This window comes from Prionailurus bengalensis, chromosome A1, assembly GCF_016509475.1.
Source record: "Prionailurus bengalensis isolate Pbe53 chromosome A1, Fcat_Pben_1.1_paternal_pri, whole genome shotgun sequence".
Classification (NCBI taxonomy): Eukaryota; Metazoa; Chordata; class Mammalia; order Carnivora; family Felidae; genus Prionailurus; species Prionailurus bengalensis.
This window is the reverse complement of record NC_057343.1, coordinates 26,913,667-26,933,084: the sequence shown is the minus strand read 5'-3', so window position 1 is coordinate 26,933,084 and position 19,418 is coordinate 26,913,667. Positions and strand designations below refer to the sequence as shown.

At 34.8% G+C, this 19,418-nt stretch overlaps 1 protein-coding gene across 1 annotated transcript in view; it reads right to left on the bottom strand.

The window, feature by feature from the left end:
• Positions 1-883: 883 nt before the first annotated feature.
• Positions 884-19,418, bottom strand: part of CCDC122 (coiled-coil domain containing 122) — a 22,319-nt gene continuing 3,784 nt past the window's right edge. The window contains exons 3-5 of the mRNA XM_043579360.1: positions 12,907-13,305; positions 12,027-12,143; positions 884-1,721 (exon numbers count right to left, since the gene is read on the bottom strand). Of these exons, the coding sequence (XP_043435295.1) occupies positions 1,572-1,721; positions 12,027-12,143; positions 12,907-13,305 (666 nt within the window). The 3' untranslated portion in view covers positions 884-1,571. The remainder of the gene's footprint in view (positions 1,722-12,026; positions 12,144-12,906; positions 13,306-19,418) is intronic.

The window sequence follows — 19,418 nt, the reverse complement described above, 5'->3', positions numbered from 1 at the left end:
ATCATCTGAAATGATTTTCAAGATTAGAAGGAGAAAGGAAAGAAAAGAATTTCTCTTTCAAATAATTCTTTCATCTGTCACAAAATTTAAAATAGGTACATGTATTGTTATCATGGGTATTTCAGAAAACTACATTAAAAACAACTTTCTCAAATAGAACACATTATCTTAAGCAGATTAAACCTATTTTTCTATCTTAATTTAAAAATAATTTTCACAAACATAACTCAAGGTGTTTAGCTATCACGTACAAATATTTTGAAACCTATTATAAGCTTAAAAAGTTTAGAAAGCTAGAATTTTTCTATTATAAACTGTAAATAAAATTATAAAGTATAATTATAAAAATAACCTTTTAAATATGCAAAATACACTGAAATATTTTTATATCATCAGCCTTTGTGTCAGCCTTGTCTTCCGCTGAGCATAGTGGATATGCTCTACAATCTGCAGGTTTAACCATTTTTAGTCTAACTGCATTTCTGAGTCATGCACAAGGCTGATTGTGTTAACAGCAAAGATACTTGACATGTTAGCCATATTGAGCCATGCTAATTCATAATAGGATTATTAATGTTAGACATAACAAGATTATTTATGTCAGGTTTTATATCAGCTATCCTCTTACTTAGTCGTAGGCACAAAGAAAGGTGAGGAGAAAATGGACTTGAGATACCTTTTTGATGTTGTTGCTTTGAAAGCATTAAGTCCTAAAAGTAAATATTTAAAAACCATTATCCTCAATATTTTTTTTGTTCCTAAAAATTTGATTCAATGGAGCCATAAGAAGGAGCATTTTTATCTTAGTATCAAGTTAAATTTTGAAATGTTGCCATGGACATAGTATATGACTTCCAGTGAGAAAAAAATACATGGTAGTGTATACTGGTTAATATTCTTTTTTTAAGAGCTCATATTTGCCTTGCACGATGCTATAACATCAATTTCATCACAGAATATTACTAACAAATTTACAGACAGAAAAGTAAACAAAAAATTTTATGCGTTGCAACACTCTAAAATTATGTTATCTAATAACAAAGAAAAAAATGATTGCTACCTTCAGAATAGAAAACTGAGTAAAGTACCTGGAGCACTGAACATACAACAACATTATTATAAATGTCAATATTTATGGACTACTGTGAAGGCAGTGGTAAAAAAGCAAGTTTTAATAAAATGTTTGAAACAATCATTTAAAATAAATCATTTAAAATAAATCATTTAAAATAAATCATTATAACTTCAAGTGTTTCCTTCTAAATTTTTACCTCATATGATAGTGCAAACAACACATTTATAAAATAAGAATCATGAGTACAGTTTATCTTATACACTCACAATGTTTATATAGAATCTTGCACTATTCTTACATAAGCATTCCTATTGTCTCTCTACTGTTGTCAATTGTAGGCTTGAAGGTAAACAGGTAACTGATTCAAAAAAAAAAGAGAGAGAAAATACATCTGTTATTAAGACAGACCTCTGGTAGTAGATGCTGGTTGTTAAGAATCCAAAGAATTTTCTGTTTTGTTGGCATAGTCTATGTTCTACATTTCCCTTTAGCCACGTTAGTATTTCATTCCAATGCGTTTTCTCAGTTCAGCTGCAGTTTTTTCCAGTTGTTGAATGTTCGATTGCCATTGTCTTCTATTTGACTGAAGCTTGTTCACTTGACAATGCAAACGCTTAAGAATTGCATTATATCTCTTATGTTGTACCTGTTAAAACAAGAGTACACATCCTGAATCTCCCCTCTGCTTTTCCCCCACCAAAGGTCACTCGTTTTGTTTCCAAGTTCCTCCCTTAGCTCAGACCTTCTTTACCGTTATTATACCATGGGTCCTTTTGACAATATGGTGAAGACTATGGACTCCTCAGAATAATGCTTTTAATGCATAAAATAAAACATACATGATTACAAAAAAATAAATTATATCAAAATACAGCTCTGCAACAGCATCAGGGGAATGGGGACAGAGACATCAAATTACTACCATAAAGGCAAAGTGAAAACTTGTCCACTGACACTTCACATAAAGTTCTATAAACTTTATGTCATGCTAAGTTTTCATTTTTGTTAATTCTTTAAGTTCAGATAATTCATTGAAACTGGTGAACTAACCCTGCTAATATGTTTACAAAATAAAAAATGACTTGAAAAGGATTAGAAATAAATTAATATAAACTGAAACATCATATTAGATGTGAAACTATATTCAAAAAAAGATTTTTTATACATTGAATATACTTAAGAGGATATATATTTATATCTATATTTCTATCTAAAAACATACATATCCACTATACATAATATATTTATATATTATATCCACTGGTATATACAATAGAATATATTGATAAGGAGAGAATAGTTGTTGAATGTGCACATACTGCTGTTCATAGAATATATTCATAGCAATAAAATAACTAAAACAAATTTTTGTTTAATCAGTAAATTTGGTCATTTGCATAGTAGCATGCTTCTAAAATTATTCTTCAGTAGTAAGCTATGAAACTAATACACAATGGATCAGAGTAGAGATGTGCAAGGTACCCTTAGTGGGACTCCAGATCACCAGTCATAGCTAGATGTCACAAAAGGTATTAATTCACCTAAAGAAAGAATATATCATTAGAAGAGGTTTTGTGAAGAATGTAGCACACACATAGGAAAGTTAAGGAGTCATGTGCTGGTAGGAACTGATTATCTGACAAGTATAATTGTGTTATAGGGATTGGCTTCTTGAGCACCCAGAGCCAGAGTCCAAGAACATTCAAACTCAGATGACTGACTTGATTTCCATGCTCACTAACCAACTCCTGGCTTCCAATGTAGTTCCCTTACAGGGAGAAGCACCAATGGCTGACATAAGTTATCTGGTTTCCTTGAGGATTTTATTATTGTAAATTAATAAGCTGATATTTGAGTTATATACATCAGTTTCTTGTGAACTTACTAGCATCTCTCTATGTCTAAGCAACTCTGGGATACTAACAAGATTAAGTTTCTAAGCTCACAAGGCTAAAAGGCAGTTTGGCCAAGAAGTGACTTTATTTTTTCTTTTTCACATGCCAATATTTCATTTGTCTTATTTTGTATTATTTTAATTCCAGCTAGTTAACAATGTTCTATTAGTTTCAGGTGTACAATATAGTTACTGAACAATTCCATACATCATGGAGTGCTCATCATGACAGGTGCACTCCTTAATCCCCATCACCTATTTCACCCATCCCCCCCACCCCTTTTCCCTCTGGTAACTAACTAGAATTTAAATAAAAACTTGAAATTAACAAATAAACAACCCCCCCCCATGCATACAACAAATGAACAAAGGGAAAAAAGAGAGAGAGAGGGAGAGAGACAAGAAGTGACTTTGTAAAGGCAAAGTTCACATTGTGAGCCTTCTTGAAAGTCAGCCATTTGTTCAGCCTCTACTGATAACATTCAGACTTCGAGATAAGTCTTAATGTTCAAATTTGATTATCTGTAGGCAGCCAAGGATGTAAATGGTTCTGTACAGAAAGTAACTTTTTGCCTCTAGGAAGTGGATGGGCCACTACTCTCATTTAGTTACTGTTTCTGGCTAGGAAGAAACAAGCAATAATGAAGGAGAGGTGGTGGTCACAAAACACAGTGGCAAAAAGAAAACAAGGCCCTGTATAAGCCAAATCTGACCTCATCCACTACTGTTTTCTTCCTTCCCTCCATTCTAGCCACACTGCTCTTCTAACCTCTGAGCCCAAGAATGGTCTCATCTTAAGAACTTTGCACTTGCATTTACTTTTTCCTGGAAAGCTCTCACTCAGATCTGCATGCCTAGCTCCTTCACTTCTTTTAGGATTTTTGCTGAAAGAGACATTCTCAGTGCAGCTTTTGATGGCTAGAAGATACAATATTTCGCCTTCTCTCTCCTTATACCACATATATTACATATTCCCTTCTCTGCTCCATTTTTTTGTCCTTAATCCTATCCTTAGCTAACATGCCATATATTTTACTTACATATATTGTTTATGTCTATGTCTCCAACTAGAATGCAAGTTCAGGAGGACATATATCTTTAGAAGGGGTTTTGTAAGGAATGTAGCACACACATAGAAAAGTGAAGGAGTCATGTGCTATTTGAGACAGTTTTTGAAAATCAAATGGCTGCTACCCTATTTTGAGAAGAATGTTATATAAAATATATTGCTAAATTCTGTATTGTTCATATACAGAGAACAAATTGGTGGTTGCCGAAGGGATATTGGATGGGGGGATGGGTAAAGTAGGCAAAGGGGATTAAGAATGCATTTATTGTGATGAGCACTGAGTAATGTATAAAACTGATATATTGCATACCCAAAATGATGTTGTTATGTTATGATGTTATGAAGTCTGTATGTTAATCAAATTTCAATTTAAAAAAGAACACCTCATCTATAGGGAGAAAAACAATTTGGATGGCAGGATTTTTCATCAGAAATCATGGAGGTCAGAAAGAAGTGGCACAGCATTTTTCAAATGAGGAAAGAACTTTCAATCCAGAATTATTTTATTTTATTTTATTTTATTTTATTTTATTTTATTTTATTTTATTTTTTATATTAAATATAATCTATTGTCAAATTGGTTTCCATACAACACCCAGTGCTCATCCCAACAAATGCCCTCCTCAATGCCCATCACCCACTTTCCCCTCTCCCCCACCCCCCCCCCATCAACTCTCAATTTGTTCTCAGTATTTAAGAGTCTCTAATGGTTTGCCTCCTTCCCTCTCTGTAACTTTTCCCCCTCTTCAACTCCCCCCTGGTCTTCTGTTAAGTTTCTCAGGACCCACATATGAGTGAAAACATATTCAACCCAGAATTCTACATGCATCAAAAATATCCGTCAGGAGTGAAGGGGAAACCAAGACACTCTCAGATGAAAAAAAACTAAAACACTTTGTCACCAGCAGACCTATTCTAAAAGAATGAATTTATTTTTCTAAAGAGACAGGAAATGATAAAAGAAGGAATTTTAGAGCATCAGGTAGGAAAGAAGAATATGGTAGAGCAAAAATATAGGTAAACAAAATAGACAAAAGAAGAGGTCGCAGCTACAGGGTATGATGTTTCCTTTTTGAGGTGATGAAAATTTCTAAAATTAAATGTGGTAATGGTTACAAGTTATTGATAAATATACTAAAAACCATTGAATTATGCACTCTCAATGGATTAATTATATGGTATGCGAGTTATATCTCAATGAAGTTGTTTTTAAAAACAGGAATAGTGGTAGTCTGGGGGAAGGAGCACAGAAGAACTTCGTAAGCATGATGGGTAAGTGTTCTATCCTGATCTAGGTGATGGTAATAACAGGTGTAAATATATATCTTAGTCAAAATTAGTCAAACTAAACCTTTTCATTTGTGAACCTACTCTTACAACAATTTACCTCAAGAAAGGATATTAGAGTTAAAAATTACTAGGTAATTTCAAAACCCTTTCCAAAATACTTTTTACCAATTTACACTCATACCAACAGTATATTAAAATGTAGGTACTCCACAGAGAACTCCCTTCAGATGTAACTTGATCTTCTGCACAACATATCATAGTGAAACTGGCAAAATACAAAGATAAAGAAAGAATCCTGAAAGCAGCTAGGGATAAACGGGCCTTAACATACAAGGGTAGACACTTAAGGTTAGTAGCAGACCTATCTACTGAAAGTTGGCAGGCCAGAAAGGAGTGGCAAGAAATTTTCAATGTGATGAACAGGAAAAAGATTCAGCCAAGAATCCTGTATCCAGCAAGCCTGTCATTCAGAATAGAAGGAGAGAGAACGGTTTTCCCAAACAAACAAAAACTAAAGGAATTCATCACCACTAAATCAGCCCTACAAGAGATCCTAAGGGAGACGCTGTGAGTGAAAGATTGCAAGGACCACAAAGGACCAGACACATCACTACAAGCATAAAACTTACAGATAACACAATGACTCTAAACCCATATCTTTCAGTAATAACACTGAATGTAATGGACTAAATGCTCCAATAAAAAGACATAGGGTATCAGAATGGATAAAAAAACAAGACCCATCTTTTTGCTGTCTACAAGAGACCCATTTTAGACCTGAGGACACCTTCAGATTGAAAGTGAGGGGATGGAGAACCATCTATCATGCTACTGGAATTCAAAAGAAAGCTGGAGTAGCCATACTTACATCAGACAAACTAGACTTTAAACTAAAGACTTTAACAAGAGATGAAGAAAGGCATTACATAATAATTACAGGGTCTATCCATCAGGAAAAGCTAACAATTATGAGTGTCTATTCACTGAATTTGGGAGCACCCAAATATATAAAACAATCACAAACATAAGCAATCTTATTGGTAAGAATGTAGTAATTGCAAGGGACTTTAATACTCCACTTACAACAATGGACAGATCATCTAGACAGAAAATAGATAAAGAAACAAGGGCCCTGAATCATAACTGGACCAGATGGACTTGACAGATATATTTAGAACTTTTCATCCTAAAGCAGCAGAATATACATTTTTCTCAAGTTCACATGGAACATTCTCCAAGATAGATCACATACTGGGTCACGAAACAGCCCACAATAAATACAGAAGAATTGAGATCATACCATGCACACTTTCAGATCATAATGCTATGAAACTTGAAAACAACCACAGGAAAAACTTTGGAAAACCTCCAAATCGTATTAAGGAATGAATGTGTCAACCAGTCAATTAAAGAAGAAATCAAGAAATATATAGAAACAAATGAAAATGAAAACACAATAATCCAAACTCTTTGAGATGAAGCAAGGCAGTCCTAGGAGAAAAATACATTGTAATCCAGGCCTATCTCAAGAAACAAGAAAAATCCCAAATACAAAATCTAACAGCACACCTAAAGGAACCAGAAGCAGAATAACAAAGAAACCCCAAACCAGCATAAGAAGAGAAATAATAAAGATCCGAGCATAACTAAACAATATAGAATTAAAAAAAAACAACAGTAGAATAGATCAATGAAACCAAGAGTTGACATTTTGCAAAAATAAACAAAATTGACAAACTTCTAGCCAGGCTTCTCAAAAAGAGAGAGGAAGAGGATCCAAATAGATAAAATCATGAATTAAGATGGATTTCTCACAACCAATCCCTCAGAAATACAAGCAATTATAAGAGAATAGTAGGAAAAATTACATGCCAACAACTGGACAACCTGGAAGAAATGGACAAATTCCTAATACCCACACACTACCAAAACTCAAACCAGGAGAAATAGAAAATTTTAACAAACCCATAACTAGTGAAGAAATTGAATCAGTTATCAAAACTCTCCCAACAAGTAAGAGTCCTGGACCCGATGGCTTGCCTGGGGAATTCTACCAGACATTTAAAGCGGAGTTAATACCTACCATTCTCAAGCTGTCCCAAAAAGTAGAAATGGAAGGAAAACTTCCAGACTCATTCTATGAAGCCAGCATTACTTTGATTCCTAAACCACACAGAGACCCCACAAAAAAGGAGAACTACGAGCCAATATCCCTGATGAACATGGATGCAAAAATTCTCAACAAGATACTAGCAAATCGAATTCAACAGCATATAAAAAGAATTATTCACCATGATCAAGTGGGATTCATTCCTGGGCTGCAGGGCTGGTTCAACATTCACAAATCAATCAGTGTGATCCATCACATTAACAGAAGAAAAGATAAGAAACATGATCCTATCAATAGATGCAGAAAAAGCATTTGATAAAATACAACATCCTTTCTTAATAAAAACCCTCAAGAAAGTTGGGATAGAAGGAACATACTTAAACATCATAAAAGTCATATATGAAAAGCCCACAGCTAGTATTATCCTCAATGGGAAAGACTGAAAGCTTTTCCCCTGAGATCAGGAACACGACAGGGATGTCCACTCTAACCACTGTTGTTTAACATAGTGTTGGAAGTCCTAGCATCAGCAATCAGACAACAAAATGAAATAAAAAGCATGAAAACTGGTAAAGAAGAAGTCAAACCTTCACTTTTCACAAACGACATGATACTCTACATGGAAAACCCAAAAGACTCCACCAAAAGACTCCTAGAAATGATACATGAATTCAGCAAAGTCGCAGGATACAAAATCAATGTACAGAAATCAGTTGCATTTGTATACACCAATAATGAAGCAACAGAAAGAAATAAAGAAACTGATCTCATTTACAATTTCACCAAGAACCATAAAATACACAGGAATAAACCTAACCAAAGATGTAAAAGGTCTGTATGCTGAAAACTATAGAAAGCTTATGAAGGACTGAAGAAGACACAAAGAAATGGGAAAACATCCCATGCTCTTGGATTGGAAGAATAAACATTGTTAAGATGTCAGTACTACCCAAAGCAATCTACCCATTCAATGCAATCCCAATCAGAGTGCACAGAGCTAGAATAAGCATCCTAAAATGTGTATGGAACCACAAAAGACCCCAAATAGCCAAAGTAATGTTGAAAAAGAAAACCAAAGCGGTAGGCATCACAATCCCGGACTTCAGCCTCTACTACAAAGCTGTAATCATCAAGACAGTATATGGTATTGGCACAAAAACAGACACATAGACCAATGGAATAGAATACAGAACCCAGAATTGGACCCACACATGTATGGCCAACTAATCTTTGACAAAGCAGGGAAGAGGATCCAATGGAAAAAAGACAGTCTCTTTAGCAAATAGTGCTGAGAGAACTGGACAGCAACATGCAGAAGAATGAAACTGGACAACTTTCTTACACCATACACAAAAATAGACTCAAACTGGATGAAAGACCTAAATGTGAGGCAGGAAACCATCAAAACCGTCCAGGAGAAAACAGGCAACAATCTCTTTGACCTCAGCCATAGCAACTTCTTAATTGACACATCTCTGAAGGGAAGGGAAATAAAAGCAAAAATGAACTATTGGGACCTCATCAAGATAAAAAGCTTCTGCACAGCAAAGGAAACAATCAACAAGACGAAAACGCAACCAACGGAATGGGAAAAGATGTTTGCAGATGACATACCAGATAAAGGGCTAGTATGCAAAATCTATAAAGAACTTATCAAACTCCACACTCAAAAAGCAAATAATCCAGTGAAGAAATGGGCCGAAGACATGAATAGACACTTTTCCAAAGAAGACACCCAGATGGCCAACAAGCACATGAAAAGATGCTTAATGTCACGCATTATCAGGGAAATACAAATCAAAGCCACACTGAGATACCACCTCACACCTGCCAGAGTGGCTAAAATTAACAAATCAGGAAACAACAGATGTTGGCAAAGATGTGGAGAAATGGGAACCCTCTTGCACTGTTGGTGGAAATGCAAACTGGTACAGCCACTCTGGAAAACAGTGTGGAGGTTCCTCAAAAAGTTAAAAATAGACCTACCCTACCACCCAGCAATAGCACTATTAGGAATTAATCCAAGGGACACAGGAGTGCTGATGCATAGGGGCATATGTACCCCAATGTTTATAGCAGTATTTTCAACAATAACAAAATTATGGAAAGAGCCTAAATGTCCATCAAGTGACAAATGGATAAAGAAGATGGTTTATATATACAATGGAATACTACTTGGCAATGAGAAAGAATGAAATCTTGCCATTTGCAGCAACATAGATGGAACTGGAGGGTATTATGCTAAGTGAAATAAGTCAGAGAAAGACAGATATCATATGTTTTCATTCATATGTGGATCTTGAGAAATTAACAGAAGATCATGGGGGAAGGGAAGGGGAAAGAGAAAAAGTTACAGAGAGGGAGTGAGGCAAACCATAAGAGACTCTTAAAGACTGAGAACAAACTGAGGGTTGATGGGGGGTGGGGGAGAGGGGAAAGTAGGTGATGGGCATGGAGGAGGGTACATGCTGGGATGAGCACTGGGTGTTGTATGGAAATCAATTTGACGATAAATTATATTAAAATGTACACACACACACACACACACACACACAATAGAATACTACTTGGCAATGAGAATGAATTCTCACCATTTGCAGCAATGTGGATGGAACTAGAAGGTATTATGCTGAGTGAAATAAGTCAGAGAAGGACAGATCATGTTTTCACTCATCTGTGGATCTTGAGAAACTTAAGAGACATCCATGAAGGAAGGGAGGGGGAAAATTAGTTACAAGCAGAGAAGGAGGGAGACAAACCATAAGAGACTCTTAAATACAGAGAACAAAGTGAGGGTGGATGGGAGGGTGGGGGAGAGGGGAAAATGGGTGATGGGCATTAAGGAAGGCACTTGTTGGGATGAGCACTGGGTGTTGTATGTAAGCCAATTTGAGAATAAATTGTATTTAAAAATAATAAAATTCAGGTGCTCCATATCTTCCCAACTGTAATATTGATAATCTAAGGGACTAAATATGGGACCCCATTGTGGTTTTAATTATCAATCCATTATTATTAATTAGGTTTGTCAATTTTACCAGTGTTTTTGGATATTCATGTTTCAAAAAATAAGACTTCTCATATTTTACCCAGTGTTCTACTGGCTTGTTTGACATCTTTTATCTCTTAGTCACTTGTATAAATTACAAATACCTGCTCTCTATGAGTCTTATCTTCTTTATTGTAATGGTACATTTTAATAATCCAGAAATTTATGATATTGTCAAAAGCAATATTTAATCATGCAGTTGTGTGTGTGTGTGTGTGTGTGTGTGTGTGTGTGTGTGTCTTTTAAAAGAAATAGTTCTCTGACACAAATGGTTAAGTTTGTCTCATATATTGTCTTGAATCTTCCTGGATGTAGTTGTATGTGTTATAAGATAGAAATATAATTTTATTTCCAAATTTGCTTTATTTTCCCATATGGCTAACTTATTTTGTTTGTACCATTTATGATGGATTATATCCGGAGTCTTTTTTCTATTTCATTAATCATTGTACTTCTATTTTGATGCCGCTGATAGTGTCTTACTGTTTCCAGTTTTATAATAAATCTTGATCCAGAAGGTAAAAAAGTAATCATTTATTTAGGTTACTACTAAATATATGATAAAGTAATGGTATTTCTTAGAAAAATGTTTTGTAAAGGTGAGGATTTTTATCTTCAAATTCCTCAGATACTTTTTTATTGTGTTAAATTAGCCACAAGCAAACATATCTTTTTAGTTTTCAAATTAATGTCTTAAGGGTGAAAATCATTTGTTTCACATAATATTTCACATATTATTTCAAATAATAATTTCACATAATAATTTCAAATAATAAATAATTTTTTATTTCCTCAACAACATATTCTTTTCTATTTTTGTTCTCCATTTATTTAAACAATAATGGTCATAGAAGTCTACTAGTGGTACCCCCAATTTAATTTCATTTTCAATTTTGCATATCAGTTTTTTTATTTGATTCTTAATAATTGAAAGCGTGAAGTCAGAAAGGATTAGGATACTAATGACTTCCATTGCCTTTTACTCTATTTTAAGGAGTTTCTGATGTCTATCTAGTAACTCGATAGCCTCTACTTTCTAGCTATTAATTGAGTACCAAGTTGTTGATGGAATGAGACCTGGAATAATTTCCAGCCACATTAAAAAATTTTTTTAAGTATTAATTAATTAATTAATTTATTTATTTATTTAGAGCATGTGCATGCACACACACAAGTGGGGGAGGGGCAGAGAGAGGGGGAGAGAACCCAGGCTCTGTGCCTTCAGTGAAACCCAGATGTGAGATCATGACCTGAGCCAAAGTCAAGAGTGGGATGCTTCACCAACTGAGCCACACAGGCACCCTCCCAGGCCATATTTTAATAGGAATGAGTGTTTGCCTTTTTGAATACATTTCACATATTTAAGTATCTGAATGAGAGAGTTATTTCTGGTAATGATTTGAACTTTATTGTTTTTTATAGTTCTTTTTTGTTCTCTAGCTGTTTTCGGAATTGAAAATAAACTATGGAAATTATAAATATAGTATATGTTAAGAAATGATACCATAAAACATTGAAATCCAGATAATTAAGACTTACCTCTATTTCTTTTCTTAATTTTTCATGTGTCTTTTCTTCTTCCTCAAGAAAGAAAGTTTTTTCAATGATAGATTCTTTTACAGCTATAATTTTAGCCTTCAGCTTTATAATGTCTTCCTGCATATTTATAAAATTTAAAATATACAAGTCAAACAATGAATGATCAATATAAGTCCAACATTTTCAATGTTTCTATAATTTAAAAAAACTAGACATCGTATTTAATTTTGGTAAACAGGATTAGAACATTACTTCCATAGGTACAAAGAATAAAGAACTGTTATTCAAACAAATAAACCTTTGATTTAAAGACATAAAATTAAAAGTAAATGTAGATAAGACATAAAAAATAAGTGGTAGTCATAGTGGCAATTGCCCAGCAACAGTATAAAGGATACTTTTAAATTCTCTAGCAATAAATGATGGATATTTTAAATTTATATCTCCCCATCTTCAAACAATACTCTAAAAAATAGAAAATGCTTAAGGTGCAATTATTAATTGATGCTGTTTGTATAACAGCATTACGCGTACTAAATTGATTTGAATTGGTTGGATCCATTAGCTTAAGCTAGGGCTTCAACGTTTTTGTGAGTCACCAGCTTCTGCAAAAAAATGGATTAATTGTTCACTGCAATTCTGTTTGAATTTTTTTATTAATCCACAGGGGATTTGAGAACAATTCCTTTATGCATTTGTTCATTTGGCATAGTTGTTATATAACTCATGTATTTAAGTTTTTAGAAGTTGTAAAAATAGTTTCTAAATCTAGTTAAAGCAGCTATGGGTGTTTTATTAAGTTAATGATAAATTTATCACTTAATAAGTGTGCTTGAAAAAAGGAGTAATAGAAAAACTTCTGGTAAGTGTTATTTCAAACCTGTGCTTGTTTTATGTGGTTTCCTTCTGGATTTTTGAGATTTTGCATAAGTTCCTCTTTCATTGTTTTTAGTTTTCTAACAAGATCTCGTTTTTCATGGAGTGTAGTCATGAATGACCTTTTGCTTCCAGCCTCCCACAAACTATCTTTATGCTCTTTTATTTTTGCATAATATTCATTATATCTTATCATGTTTTCCTCAAAGTCTTCTTGAGCTCCTTCTATGTCAAATTTAAGCTTTACATTTTCTGTATGTAAGGATTTGATTTGAGTTTCCAGGTTCCCACACTGTAGTTTGGTATTCTCGATGGCAGCATCTTGCTGATAAATTTGCCTTTCTGTTTCTTTAGTTTCTGCAGAGACAGATGCTATTTGTTTTTCAAGCTCATGGAGTTCATCCTGTAAAATATTTCAATATTATTATTATTAATTTATGATACTCGAAAAAGAGGATACTATTGTTTTGATCCATAATACATGTTGTAAAATCACAACATAAAAATACATATTTATCAGATATTGAAAAACTGTTATACAAAAAGAACCATTCAATAAGTAACAAATTATCTTATAATCTTGAAGTGAGCCCAGAATTATATATTTCTTACTTTTTAATGTTCATCTAATTCAAAATATTAAAATTTACTGTTTGTGTTAACATTTCATATTAAAATGTACTTTACAATCATTTAAATAATATATTTATGGAATCAGAAGTATGCACTGAAGAAAGATAATATGATGAAAATTATAAAGCCCTAGGTTAAAAATCAAAAGATCTATATTCTAAGGCCCTTACTGCCACTTACTAGTTGGTATGATCATCTATAGCAAACTTAATTGCCCTATCTAAACCTAAACCTCACTTTATTCATTTATAAGTAAGTATAAAGATATCTGCCTTATCTCTCTGGGGCACTTGGCATTTCTCAGCAGCACCTCCTTTTTTTTAATGTTTTATTTATTTTTGAAAGAGCATAAGTGGGGGAGGAGCAGAGAGAGAGGATAGAGGATCCAAAGCAGGCTCTAAGCTGACAGCAGCGAGCCTGATGTAGGGCTTGAACTCAGGAACTCCTAGATCATGACCTGAGTTGGAGTCGGATGCTCAACCGACTGAGCCACCCAGATGCACCACAAGCACCTCCTTTTTATTTTTTTAATTATTATTTTTAATATAATTTATTGTCATATTGGTTTCCGTACAACACACAGTACTCATCCTAACAAGTGCCCTCCTCAATGCCCATCACCCACTTTCCCCTCTCCTCCACCCCCCATCAACCCTGTTTGTTCTCATTATCCAAGAGTCTCTTATGGTTTGCCTCACTCCCTCTCTGTAATTTTTTTTCCCCTTCCCTTCCCCCATGATCTTCTGTTAAGTTTCTCAAGATCCACATATGAGTGAAAACACATGGTATCTGTCTTTCTCTGACTTATTTCACTTAGCCTAATACCCTCCAGTTCCATCTATGTTGCTGCAAATGGCAAGATTTCATTCTTTCTCATTGCCAAGTAGTATTCCATTGTGCATATAAACCACATCTTCTTTATCCATTTGTCACTTGATGGACATTTAAGCTCTTTCCATAATTTGGCTATTGTTGAAAATGCTGCTATAAACATTGGGATACGTGTACCCCTATGCATCAGCCCTCCTGGATCCCTTGGGTAAATTCCCAGTAGTGTTATTGCTGGCTCATAGGGTAGTTCTATTTTTAACTTTTTGAGGAACCTCTACAGTTTTCTAGAGAGGTTGCACCAGTTTGCATTCCCACCAACAGCAGCACCTCCTTTTTAAAACATAGTTTTCACACCACCATTCTTCTCTGGTTCTCCTCAGATACCTGAACATTCCTTCTCAATCTCAGTCATTCCTTCAAATATAGGTCTTCCTCAGGGTGCAACCATTGTCATCTCCTCCTCTCATTCTATGTATATTCCTTGGGTAATCTTACCCATACTTACATCTAGAGCTACATATATGCCAATGATTCACAGAACATAACTGGCTGTTAAGTCCTATACCCAGGTATCACTGGCCATTTCAAATTCACCACGTCTCCAAATCAGACTAATCTTTCTCCCCTTCCGATCATGTTCTTCCTTGCATTACTTATCTATTGTCAGGATCACAAAACCTCAGTCACATACAACAATACATATTTATTGCTCACAGCTGGAATTGGCTAGATGCTGACATTGGTTAGATTTGCTCAAATGTCTGAGAATTGACTGGCTGTAAGATGGTTTGGCTTGGCTGACTGGGCTGGCCATGATGTCTTGGCTTTGCTTCATATATATCTTACCCTCTAGTGGGCCAGACCAGGCATATCCTTCCCATGATGATAGCAGATGCAAAAGAATGGAAGCATCCTTTTTATGGAATTATGGAAGAGCTTTTTCAAGCTTCTATTCATAACATCTGTTAACATCCCAGCTAGTCATATGATGCAACTCACAGTCAAAGGGTAACAGTATGCCCACCTGTGGTAATGATACATGGGGAAGGGTATGAATACAGACAAGGATGAAGAATTGGGACCAAAAATGTGAATTACCATACCCCTGGATTCCCAAACTAATTAACGAATGGTACTACTTTGGGAGCCATCCCTAATTATTTCCTTCTCCTTATTATCTATATCTGTTAATCAAATTTTATAGATCCTCCCTCCAAAACAACTCTGCAGACCATCATCCATCCTTTTTTTTTTTTGTCTGGTATGGCCATTCTCTTTAAATAAATTTTTAATTTTGGGAAGGGGCAATGCATTAAAAAGTCAGACCAAGTTATTGTTTTCCTGGCAGAGACAAGAAAGAGAAAAATACAATATGTTGAGGAACCTCTATTTTTATCTCCAGTTCTGATATTTCAAATACCCACTTGATTTTTTTATTTGGATACCCAATAGACATCTCAACTATACATGTTCAGAAAATAATCGACACGCCCAATATGTTCCTCCCCTAGTCTTCCCGATTTCAGTAAATTGCACCACCTTATACCTAGATACTCAAGACGTACAATTCATTCTTGATTCTTCCCTTTACCTAACTCCCCACAGCCTAATTCAGCAAAACTTGATGGTTGGGCCTCCAAAATAAAATCCCACATTCACTTCTGACCAATTTCTTTATTGTGGCCGGACTCCTGCCTGGTCTCCCTATTTCCATCCCCACCCCCACCCCCCCGCCACACATCTGAGCTCCATATATCAGGCAGAAGAATCTTTCAAAAACATAAATCATATCATGTTACTTCCCAGCTCAGAACCTTCCAGTGGTTTCCTATTGCATTAATAAAATTCAAATTCCTTAATGTAGCTTACAAAGCTATATATCCTCTAGCCACTATTTACTGTGCCATCCCTCTCACATTCTACTCTCCCCTCCTCCACCTTCCTTTCTGTTTATTAAATGTGCCTAATGACTTTCTATTGGAGAGTAATTGTGATCTCAACCTTAGATGTGTCTACCTTTAGTTATTACCTATTGGGGTCTTTGTCTTCCACAATTCAGTTTTATTATTATTCTTCAAATAGTCTTCTCTGAATTAAAATATAGATTGACCATCCATCCTTCTCCCTGCATTACTCTCTATACATTATTGTATTTCCTTTGAAACACATCAATTAATGGAATTACCTTTTTTGTTTTATTTCTTTATTGCCTGCCTCCCCTGACTAGAAAGTAAGCCCCCTGGGTGCAGTAACCTTGTCTATTTTCTTTACTATTATGTTCTCAGGTCTTAAAATTGTACCTAGTACAAAGAAGGTGCTCAATAAATATTAAATGATTGAATGAATGATGCACAGGGACACATGCACTGCCAACTAGATGAGGTTATTAACACTATTGATCAATATGGGGAAAGATATTTCCACGGATTTGGTAATCATTTCTTCTCTCTCCTGGACTAATATAATAGGTTATTAATGTTTCTCCCTGGCTTTAGTCAATTCCTCCTTCAATCCATTTCTTTCACTAGAACTGTATTTTTTTGTTCTCCTCCCTCTCCTCCCCTTCTTCTTCATGCCCAATGCCTCCTCCTCCTTTTACTTCTCCTCTTTCTTCTTCTGTCCCTTCTTCTCCCCCTCTCCCTCTTCTCTTTTTTTGTTTATAGATTTATTGAGGTAGAATTTACATAAACTGCACATATTTAAACTTCACAATTTGATGAGTTTTGATTTATTTTTATGCTCTTGAGACCACCACAATTAAGATAATAAACATATCCATTACCAACGAGCTTCCTCCTGCTGCTTTGCAATCCATCCTTCCTCCCCATCTCTCCATTCTCAGACAACCATTTATTTTCTGTCTCTTACTAAAGATAAGTTTGCATTTTCAAGAATTTTTTTATAAATTATCACAATATATACTTTTTAAGTGTTACTTCTTTCAGCATAATTACTTTTAGATACCACTATATTGTTATACGTATCATTAGTTCTTCCTTTTTATTGATGAGTAGCATTCCATTGTATGGGTATACCACACTTTGTTCTGATGGGTATTTTCGTTGTACGCAGTTTTCCAGTTTTACACTTTCATTTCTCTTGGGTAAACAAATATCTAGAAGCTGAATGGCTGAGTTATACAGTAAATATATTTTAACCTTTTAAGAAACTGAACTCTTTCCTAAGTGGTTGTATTTACATTCCGAATAACAGGATCTGAGAGTTCCAATTCTTCCATATCTTGCATCTTCTTTACAATACTTGGTATGGTCAGTCTTTTTAAATTTAGTCATTCCAGTGGTATAGAGTAGTATCTCATGATGATTATAATTTGCATTTCCTTAATGATGAATGATATTGATATTATCTTTTCATTTGCTTGTCTTTTGTAATATCTTCTTTAATAAAATGACTATTCAAATATTTTGTCCAGGTTTTAATTCGGTTGTTTGCCTTCCTGAGTTGTAGGATTTGTTTATATACTGTAAATATAAGCACATTGTCATATGTGTTTTCAAATAATTTTCCCAGTCTATGTATGACAATCCAAATGTCCATAGGGCCCCAACAAATATACCATATTCATTTTTAAAAGTGTCTCTTGAGTAGAAATTAAAAAATATTCCCGATGAAGTCCAATTTTAAAATTTTTGTGTCCTATTTAAGACATCTTTACCAAGCTCAGTATCACTAAACTTTTCTCCTATGTTTTTTTCTAGACATTTTATAGCTTTAATTCTTACATTTAGGCTGCTAATCCATTTTGAGTTAATTTTTCCATGTGGTATGAGGTGAAAATTGAAGTTCACTTTTTTTGCATGTGGCTGTCCTTTACCATTGTTGAAAGATTATTCTTTCTCTAAAGGATGGTCTTTGCACCTGCCTTAGCCAGCTTGGCTGTTATAAAAAAATACCATAGATTAGGTGGCTTAAATAACAAGCATTTATTTCTACAATTCTGAGAAATCAAGGTGCCAGCAGATTCAGTTCCTGGTGATGACCTCGTTTCTGGTTTGCCGACGGTTGCCTTCTTCCTGTGTCCTCATGTGGAAAACAGAGTTCTGGTTTCTCTTCCTCCTCTTTTTTTGTTAACCTTTTTTTTTTAAGGCTTATTTATTTTTGAGAGAGAGAGAAAGTTCTGGTAGGGGAGGAACAGAGAGAGAGAGAGAAACACACACAGAATCCGAAGCAGGCTCCAGACTCTGAGCTGTCAGTATAGAGCCTGACACGGGTTCAAACTCATGAACTGGGAGATGATGACCTGAGGTCAGATGCTTAACCAACTGAGCCACCCAGGTGCCCCTTTTCTTCCTCTTCTTATAAGGACAGTAACTCTATTATAGTGGCACCACCCTCATAAAGTCACCCAAATCTTACTTTCCAAAGGCCTTACCTCAAAATTTCATCACACTAGAGGAAACACAAACATTCAATCCATAATAGCACCTTTGAAATCAATCGATATGTGTGGGGCTATTACTGCATACTCTGTTCTGTTCATTGGATCTGTAGGTCTATCTTTATTCCTTATCATACTGTCCTGATTGCTCTATAATAAATCTTTAAGTCAGGTAACATATGAACTTCTACATTGTTTTTCTTTTTCAAAATTGTTTTGGCTATTCTAGGTCCTTTCCATTTTCATATGAGTTTTAGAATCAGCAATCTCTCCAAAAAAAAAAAAAAAAAAGCCTGCTGGGATTTTGATTAGAATTGCTTTTAAACTATAGATAAAATTGAAAGAACTTACATGTTAACAATACTGACTCTTCTGACTCTTGAAAATGGTATATCTCTCTATTTATTTAGGTCTTTATTTTCTCTCATCAGTGTTTTCAGCCTATCAGTCTTAAGACAAATTGTCTTAGTCTGAAAGTGTGTTCTAAAGGCTGAAAGTGTGTCAGCATGGTTGGGTTCTGGTGAGAGCTCTCTTCTTGGCTTGCAGACACCCACCCTCTCACTGTATCCTCACACCAGAAAAAGAGAGAGAGCAAGCTCTCTGGTGTTTCTTCTTATAATGGCACTACTCATGTCATGAGGATGACTTCATCT